Source organism: Halichoeres trimaculatus, unplaced genomic scaffold, assembly GCF_033239565.1.
Source record: "Halichoeres trimaculatus isolate MK-OKI-2021-1 unplaced genomic scaffold, fHalTri1.1 fHalTri1_scaffold_7, whole genome shotgun sequence".
Classification (NCBI taxonomy): Eukaryota; Metazoa; Chordata; class Actinopteri; order Labriformes; family Labridae; genus Halichoeres; species Halichoeres trimaculatus.
Genome location: NW_027437185.1, coordinates 21,673,684 through 21,683,456, shown reverse-complemented (window position 1 = coordinate 21,683,456; position 9,773 = coordinate 21,673,684). Strand labels below are relative to the sequence as shown.

General features: G+C 40.5%; 1 protein-coding gene across 1 annotated transcript; it reads left to right on the top strand.

Moving 5' to 3' along the window:
• Positions 1–21: 21 nt before the first annotated feature.
• On the top strand, positions 22–7,381 carry LOC141793515 (high-affinity choline transporter 1-like). Its single transcript, XM_074674280.1, has 9 exons — positions 22–504; positions 927–1,181; positions 2,723–2,836; positions 3,202–3,357; positions 3,935–4,083; positions 4,821–4,964; positions 6,213–6,366; positions 6,434–6,651; positions 6,730–7,381. The coding sequence occupies exons 2-9, from the start codon at positions 998–1,000 to the stop codon at positions 7,288–7,290; spliced, it is 1,680 nt and encodes a 559-aa protein (XP_074530381.1). The 5' UTR covers positions 22–504; positions 927–997; the 3' UTR covers positions 7,291–7,381.
• Positions 7,382–9,773: the final 2,392 nt, after the last annotated feature.

Sequence of the window (9,773 nt, the reverse complement as noted above, 5' to 3'; positions counted from 1 at the left end):
GCCTCCGAGGGTGAGAAATAAGAAGTACATGCTGCACAGATTCCATCCTTAGACTGTATAAAACAGGGTGAGGGTAAGATTCAATCCCAGTGCAGGGCAGCTTTCTCGTTGGCACCTTTCAGGATCGAGTGTCAGGGCACCGGGGATCAGTTTTGTCTAGTTGCTCTGACCACCATCAACAAGGTGAAATAATTTTCGGAAATCAGTGAAAGACTTACACAAAAGCCCCTGTTTTCAGTTTGCAAGAATGAATTGGGTTCACAGTCAAACACCCAAACAAAATACAGGCATTTTTCTCACTGTCCCCTAGTACCCAGTGAAAGTATGCTGTTGTGGGAGGAGCAGATATATGCAAATCTTCAGCCAAAAACTCTTATCAGGCACCAAGTTGTTTCACCCTCATCATTCAAGATCAGCCTGTTTGACTGTAACAGAAGCAGAGACAGAGAGAAAGAGAAGTGGAAGACAGCCACTCTGATTACCTAGGGCGCACGAAGTAGCCTGGTAAGTTATACAGACTTTTGTCTTCATTTCTTCATCTAAAATGCTAAATAGAGGACTGGGGTGTCCATGCACTTAGTAAGACTTTTTTTTATATATATATGTATTTACATTGCATTGCTAGGGTATCTATTTAATGTAAAGTGATTTAAAAATTCAACAGGTGACTCAAATCCAGAAGCAGTCCAGTGACAAACATTTGTGTGGTTACCAATTAATGTTGCAAGCTCCACTCTCATTATTATCTCATAATGTGATTTCTTTATGTTGAAACCATATAAAAATAGTTGATCATGGACCAAACGGCAGCAATCTCAGTTGAATCAATAGTATGCAGAGTACCACGCAGCATAGGGGACAGCAGTTATTTACAACCATCTATACCTTGTCCATTACTGAAATCCAGTTATTCTTGTTTACCCCAGGATCCATATGTTAACACAGGAAGGAGGAGACCCAGACCCTTATTCAGTCAGTCTCTGTAATCCCCTGCACCATGAGCCTGAACATCCCAGGACTGGTGGTGACGGTGTTTTTCTACCTAATGGTGCTTGGCACTGGGATCTGGGCTTCTATGAAGTCCAAGCGGCTGCAAGACAGCAGTCAGGGCAACCGGACAGAGATCACTTTGTTGGGCAACAGAGGGATCAGCCTGGTTGTGGGAGTCTTCACTATGACAGGTTGGTTTGGGGCCAAGGGGTGGTGTTAATTTTATGCAAAAGCACAACTTAATTCAAAATGTTGCACACATTAGTTGTATGAGTTCTCTTTAACTTATCTGTCAGGCAAGTCAAAGTTTTAATATTCAAATATTATAAAACACATGCCTTCTCACAAAGTTGTTGCTGTGTGTGGTGTAGCATGTCTTTGGTTGTATCAGTAGTTAAAAAAAATTCCAAAGATGATTAGGATTTTTGCCTTTTTGATAGGAGAGCTGAAGAGAGACAGAAAACAACTAGAGTAGAGAATGGGAGGCACACAGCAAAGGGTTGTGACCTGAAATCAAGCCAAAAACCTACTACATGGTCTGTTATCTCTGTTCATCAGACCCACTTTTAAGCTGCAGGCCAAAACAGCTCATATTTGTTTATTTTCCTTGAAGCCATTGCTCCCTTCCTGGTGTAACAAAAATAAAAATACCTATAGGGTGGGCGCTCAACCTGCACCTTACCTTTGAGCTTGCTCTTCACATAATCAATCTTTATTCAAGCACTCCTATTATTCCAAGCAGCCGTAAAGTTTGCTTTAATGAGTTGAAATTGTTTCAACATAAAGAGAAAATTTGATATTTTTTAAAGTGGTCTTTGAAACCATTTCTTTGATATAATTGACATCTCCTTAAAGCTGACTGTGGGCATTTCAAACAAATTTGTCAGTGGGAAAGCAATACGGGAGACCAGTTTTTTTTTTTTTTTAAGTACCAATACACATTTCTATAAATACTTAATCTTATTGGTAATTGATTTACAAAGCTTACCAATTTGGGACACAAAGTGCTTTGATTCAAAGTGAATCACAATGGTCAGTCCAGTTTAGACTTTCCTCAGATGTGTCATGTATACACAAAAAAAAAACAACAGCAACAGCAGGACAGGTTGTTACCGTACAATCCCACACGTGAAGTGTCCAAAATGAAACAACTGGTTCTGCTGCCTAACACCAAGCAAGAAACTCAGCATGCCAGTGCAGTAAACAGCAGAGCAGAAAAACAATGTTTTTGTAGGTTTCATAGTCAATGATGGGTTAGATGTGATTATAGATTACCCTGACAGGGTAAGTATTTGTCTTTTAGATCACTGATGGCAATATGAGGACTTTCAAAAGTATGTCTAATAGATAACAAAGGATTTATCACAGAGTACAGCTTTCTATTTACTTTTTAGTATAATGGATGTTTTTGTAAGTGTACCTCAATGTTGATTATTTATCTGTGTCTATTTTCAGAAACTTCTGAGCCCAGCGGGTTACAAGAAGCAATTAAAAAACAGCTTTTTCATCAGCAGCTTTGTCAACATTAGGTGCAGAGAGGAAATTTCCAGATTTATATGAATGATATAACATCATGGAATTAGTCCAATTATTGGCATCCAAAAACTTCATGGTGTTAACTGCTGCTGCAATAACAGGAAATACCAATCTAAATAAATTAGGTTAAATATGTGTTTGACGAAGGATACATGCTAGTACACAAAATCGTGTCTATTTTACTGTGTTCCCTCAGCTACCTTTGTTGGAGGGGGCTTTGTGGTTGGTCTGTCAGAAGCAGTGTATACTCCAACCATGGGATTAACCTGGGCTGTCATGCCAGCAACAGCAGCCTTATCTTTCATCATTGGTAAGACAAAGATGTTTTATTTTCTGTTTTTTCCACATTTAAAAAAAAATACAGGAAATGTGAAACTGGTCAAGATTATTCAAAAAAAATATTTAAAATTTTGGGAAGGGGGTGGGGGGGGGGGGGGGGTGCATTTGGATGATAACTGAGGAAACCTTTGATGGTTTTGGAAGAATCCCTGATCCTATCATGATGGATTTCATTCAGTGCTGGATGCTACAGACAACAAATCTGAAAAGTAAACAAACTTAAAACACTCTCTGAGTTCACTTAGAGCCTGGCAATGTGAAAGCTATAAAAGGGAACTCAAGCAGACACATTTTGTGACACGAATCGGTCTCCTTTTTTGTAATTAAATGCTCAAGGTGGACTGTTTTTTGCTGGGAGGATGAGAGAGAAAAAGTATGTCACAATGATGGACCCATTCCAGATCAAGTATGGCCATACAATAAGTGGACTGCTGTCTCTGGCCCTGCTGATTTCTGACATACTCTGGGTTACGGGGACTCTTATTGGCCTAGGTAAGTGAAGGGCTTGAGTCATTTATCTCTGTAGTTTACGTAAATTCATCCTTCTTTGCATTACTTGTTCTCTTGATTAACATATGAATAACTTTATACTTAAAAGATAATATGTGCAAAATTCAACCAACACTCATTTTGAAACATTTATTGTGCACCAACACATGCTATGTGACCCTGTAACTATTACAAAAATTAAAAAAAATGTTAAAACCTACCATAAGAATAAAAGAAAATTAAAATCCAGTGAAATGTTCACTGATGAGAAGATAAAAAATCACTTTATCAGGAAAAACAATCTCGCACAAATTCGAGTTTTTTCTTTTCAGCTTTGCATAGCATTTTACTGTGTACCAGGCTTGACTGATGATGAACATGACCCTGCCTATCATTCAAAGCACTCACTGCTGTCTTGCTACTACTGAGTAAGGGGGAGAGATCTTGTGCTTCTCAAAGGACCAAGGAAATGCTGGAGAACTCAAGTTCTCAGCTTGCTGAATGTTTCAGAGGCTAATCGTTGTTCATTGTTTTGAAATCTGACTCTTAATTTGCTTGTATGATTGGTTTTATTTTAAAGGTGCTACGATGAGCGTAATCCTGGATTTATCCTACACTGTTTGCATTTGGATCTCTGCTGCGGTGGCCATTGTCTACACACTGCTGGGAGGCTTGTACTCCGTAGCCTACACAGACATCATACAGCTGACCCTTATATTCTGTAGTTTGGTAAGTTAAACTGAGACACAGAAGACTCAGGAGGAGACTCTAAAGGTTTACACTGAATTATTCTATGTAAAACTTGATTGAAGAGCAGTGACATTAAATATACACAGGCAGGTGAGTGCATTTATACCACCTGTTCTGGAGTGGTATGTGTCCCCCAAAGATGACACTATAAAGTTAGCGACAGGTTTGCTCAATCTTGTATGGCTGTTTAGTGGATACGCCTATCATAATGTGTCTGCTGACACCATGAGAATTAATTTACACTAAAGGAAAGGAGGTTACCCTGCACCTACCTGACGGCATGTGCTCATCAGACCTGTATGTCACAAAAGAAAGTCATAAAACTTAACTACTCTGAAACTCCCTCCAGGTATGACCTGAATAATGTTTGTTTGACATATTTAACCCTTGTGTGGTATTATTATTGTTGGTACTCAGCCAGTGTTTATGGGTCTATTTATGGGATAGTGTATGAGAAAAAAAAAAGTTTGGTTCTCGCAAGACAAAAGGGGAAAATGTGCGGGAATGTAAGAGTAAGTGGTGTTTGTTGAATTTTCAACAATGTGGTCAGAGAAAATGTGTTTTGATTTATGTCCTCCACAGAAAATGAGCCAAAGCCAATGAATTTCAGGTTGAAAAAATAATTAATGTTTCATTTTTCTTTCGATGAAAACGGGTCCCACAGACCCGAATACCATACAAGGGTCAAATCTATGTTTTTTGTGTTTGTTTTGCAGTGGTTGTGTGTCCCCTTCATCCTGATAAACCCTTATTCAGCTGATATAACTACAACTGCTTTTAACGCCACCTACCAGGCCCCCTGGGTTGGTTCAGTGGATCCAGAGAGGGCATGGAGGTGGATTGATAACTTTCTGCTGTTGGTGAGAAATATTTTCTGTAAGTTTGAACCGATAATGTCACAGTTTTAGGGCAATGAGGAGCAGAGGAAGACCCAACTGCAGACTTCCCAAAATACTGAAACACAAGGAGTGCATGACATGACAGGAGAACTGGACATGATAAACTGACAAGATCTGGAGGAAACAGACACACACACACACACACACACACACACACACACACACACACACACACACACACACACACACACACACACACACACACACACACACACACACACACAAGAAAGGCACTAAAAGGCATTTAAAAACATGGCATGTTTTAATGCTCCACTTAGCTGCTTCAGTATCAGGATCGTAGAATTGTGATTGTTGGCACGGTGCCATGAAGCACTGGAACTTGTAGGAAAGACTAGTCTCTGACGCTTTTATTTGCACATATACTTTGCCAACTGTGTTTCTGTTTTTAAATAGTTGTACCTGCGCCTGACTCAAGAATAAAGATGGGATTTCCCATCAGGGTGTAGGTTTGAATAAGTAAATACAGATAAGGGAGATCATGGCGTGACTTTGCGAGAAGAAAGTCACAGTTTGTACTTTGTTGGTATGATAGCACACAGCCATTCATTAACTAGGACTTGGTGTTACAGTCTCTTAAACATCAGCACCTAACTGGAAGGACTGAACTTTGGAGATGACCATCAGAAGGAGCTGAAGAACATTAGCACTTGTGTACCTTCAAGTCAGTGGGTGTTAACATAGTACACCCTCAGTAGAGGATGGTCCACCACAGGTAGAGGAGACCTAGTATGTTTCATAGGTGCCCAAACAAGCTCTTTCCTCTTCAGTCACTGTACAGTGACTGTTTTTTTCTGCTCCAGTCAAAGCTTTAGTTGCTTTCCTCTGGGTTTGAACTCTGAATCTTGGCTTATGACTGAAAAAGTAATGATCATTGAACTTCGATTGATTTTCAAGGAATGTAGAATCTAACCAGCAAATCTGTCTGACCTGGTGTAGATCCCAACAAAAAAAAGTAACAGTAACATTTGTGTATTGCACAGGCTTTAAGAATACTTGAGACCATGCTGTAGCAAGTCAAAACAAGAAGTAGCAGGCAGAGCCCTCCAGTCCACTTAGTGACTCCATCCAACAAAGTGTCTTTGATACTCAAACTGAGAAGTTGTCTCGACCAGATGGTTTGAATGGATCACACCCACAATGTAGAGTAAAGCAAGTCCAGTGGAATGATGTGTGTTTCTGCTTTGTAAGGCTTTGGGTAACCTGGGATATCAGGACTTTCACCAGAGGACCCTGTCCGCCTCCTCTTCAGCCACAGCCAGGATCACCTGCTTTGTTGCGGCGCCACTAATCTTTGTACTCGGGATTCCATCAGTGTTGATCGGAGCTGTTGCAGCATCAACAGGTACTGACTTAATATCAGATAAAACTGATAAAGAACATGCCGATCAATGTGTTATTCACGGTGTCAGACTGGAACATGACGGCGTACGGCTCCCCATCTCCATATGAGCGTGGAGAGGCTGGTCAGATTCTACCCATTGCTCTGCAGCACCTCAGCCCACCTTACATCTCCGTCATTGGTATTGGAGCCATAGCTGCAGCCGTGATGTCATCAACTGACTCTGCTCTACTATCGGCTTCCTCTATCTTCACATCCAACATCTATAAGGGCATCTTACGTACTGAGGTAGGAGGAAACATGAGAACAATAATGCTCTATTTTTCTGTTTTGGGTCTTATACTTTCAGTTTCTGTCTCTCTGCAGGCATCAGACAGGGAGCTCCAGTGGGTGATCCGCATCTCTGTGGTGTTGGTAGGCTTGGCCGGCACATCCCTCACCTTCCTGCAGAACAGCATCATGCTTTTCTGGATCTTGGGATCTGACATTACCTACACGATCATGTTCCCTCAGCTCGTCTGCATCCTCTTCTTAAACGTCTCCAATGGCTATGGATCCATCATGGGTTTGCTCCTTGGGGTGTTGTTGAGAGTGCTGAGTGGAGAGCCGTCTATTGGCCTGCCTGTTGTTCTTCCTTTCCCAGGCTGCGCTCTGGAGGACGACAAGTATGTCCAGCGTGCACCTGTCAGGACAATCTGCATGTTGTTTACCATTGTTACTACTTTATTGTTCTCTTACCTGGCCTCAGTTCTCTTCAAGAAAGGACTGATTTCTGAGAGGTGGGACATATTTAAAGTGAGATCAGACAAATCACGAGAGAATCACACAGTGACGAAAAATGGCAGCTCCATACTTCATGCAGAGGAAAAACGTGAAAGTCCAAATGAGGCCGAGTTTATGTTAAAGGAAAGAAATCAGCAAAGCTAAAAGAAAAAATTTGAAAATCAAGTTAATAGAAACTGTTATTTAACAGAGGTGATGGAGTTAACATTAAAGGAAAATTGCACTAGTAGTACTGGGGGGGGGGGTATTTTTTTACTAAAAGATTTCTATATGATAAGTGAGATATATTTAGTGCTGGTGCTCTTTTTGGTTACAGGAAATTTGGTGTTACATACCGATTTTACTGCGCAGTATTCTTACTTTTTTTTTTTTTTTTTTTTTTTACTGAAATTAAAATTAAATAAAGCATTACAGTCTGCTTTGTGGGTTCCCCTGCTGTGTCTCCTCTTAATCTCCAGGACTGTTGTTTATGTACTTTTCATGTTTATTACTCCTCTTCAAGGCTCCAACCTCTTCTTTTCTTCAGAAGTTGGACTTTTCTCACTTTTCCTGGTCATAATTCCCAGATAATCTCCACCCAATCTGCTAATGTGCCTTGTGCCTTTGTTATTTTCCTTATCAGCCTTTGGTCGTTTTCTTCGCAAGAATTTTCGTAGAGAAGTTGTTTCTCAGTTCAGCATTTATCCTTATCAAAAGGGAGGTATGCAGCGCTTGTCCTAAAAGAATGAGCCCCGATATCCGGGAGTTATACAGTTTTATTACAGTCATTGTTATGCCTGCACAGAAGTTAAGTTTAACTAAACACCCAAGAGTAATTGGCCAACAAACATGACTGACACCATTGTCTCAATCCACAGCTGGTGTCAGGTTTCATTGAGATGTGATATTCAAGTATGTGGCTGTTAAACCAGAGCATGGATCTGGGAAACTTAGTGAAAGTTTACACAAGGTCAAAGACCTCACAGGCACAAGCTGGAGACAGGAGCTACCCTTCCATCTGCCAGACAAATATACATCAACCTGAGACTGTGCAAGAACACATCATAAGACTAGGTAAAATGCTAAGTTACCTCAGTTGTTACAAAAATGTATAACACTACTCAAGATATCATAAGCACTTTCTAGTCTTCTCTCTTATTGACATCATAATTAGTTACTTACCGTTTCCAGTATCTGGTTTACCTGCTTCCCTATTCAACTACCAAAACCTGCAAGTATGTTTTAAATGGTCCATAAATCATAAACCTGTCTGCCTGTTCCCATCTGCTTCTTGGTAATTTTCTCCCAGCTTCAACATACACACCAGAGCCCTCACACACATGATTTTAAAACTGGGACAGTACCAACCCCTCTGCACACTCCGAAACCCCATTTTGTTTAAAATCCGAGTCCATAAGTGTGGATCTTGGGATCAGGGGCTTGTCTCTGGGTGCTATCCCTGTGTGTCCTCTGCACAGCTCCATCTCTTCACCATATTCTTCTCACCTGTTCCTCATCAAGGCATCATAGTCAAGCCCTGTCTCCTGGTCTTTTACTTTCACATGATTACCTGTCACAAGCTTTTCATCTGCCTCGTCTCTCTCTCACACACACACACACACACACACACACACACACACACACACACACACACACACACACACACACACACGCACACCGCATCATTTTTTGTTGTTTATCTAGGTCATCATCTTTGCATTCTGCTGTGATCTTTCTTTTGTGTTTTCTAGATCTCACTGCCTGTTTTTCATTTCCTGTTTGCTTGCCTTTCCACCTGTCACTCAGCAATCTGATGGATTAAAAACGTATTGCACAAGCCCCACTGTTATCATTTGTGCTGTGTCCCTTCATCCTGTCGCTCTCTGGACAGGGACAGAATAGTAATGACAAGAGCCCAGCTGTAGGTAAAAAACATACAAAAGATAAATACCTCTGTTTGAGACATTGAATAGTATAAATCATAAATCTGGAAATTTAGACAGGTCAGGTAGTGATCCAGACTCATTGTAAGTGGACTGATAGCTTGTGGTACCACAATATTGTAGCAATCAATGATAAATAACTGAAAAAAGTAACATAACTGTGATGGAATTTCTGTACTCTTCTGTGTCACTGATACCTGCAGACCACACCTCAGGTCAGTAGGCCCCTTTGCCCCCCTTGGAGGACAGGACAACCTCTCATTGCTGAGTGACAAGTTAAGCAGGATTGCTATGGCACTCAATGACCTTTCCCTTGATGCTGTCCATATCTATATATTCCTTCAGACCCACAGTGCTCAGTTGCGTCACTTTGTGCTATCAATCATAAGTAGTACGTAAGTGTTGATGATGAGTAGAACTGGTGAACTACCTCACCTGTGAGTATTTGGTTTCTTTACAATCAGGTGTAATTGAAATTTAGAAGAGTATAAAAACAAATGAATAACAAAGAGTTTAACTGCCAAGCACATTAAGTATAATTGTTTAAAAATAACATCACCAAAACAAAACTCTGTGTTTTATGAGGGTTGACGAATGCCAAGTTTAAACAACAAGAGTTGTGTTATTATGCAACAATCAAAACAGTGAAACCTGTTCTTCATGTTTCCAACATCTTTGCCACCGTAATGTTTTCCTACCTTGCCT

Excerpts from the sequence above, each read along its gene's own strand:
- LOC141793515 (XM_074674280.1), top strand. The coding sequence starts at position 998 with ATGAGCCTGAACATCCCAGGACTGGTGGTGACGGTGTTTTTCTACCTA. Across the intron at positions 4,084-4,820 it reads CCCTTATATTCTGTAGTTTG|TGGTTGTGTGTCCCCTTCAT; the intron begins GTAAGTTAAACT and ends TTTGTTTTGCAG. Across the intron at positions 6,367-6,433 it reads AGCTGTTGCAGCATCAACAG|ACTGGAACATGACGGCGTAC; the intron begins GTACTGACTTAA and ends TCACGGTGTCAG.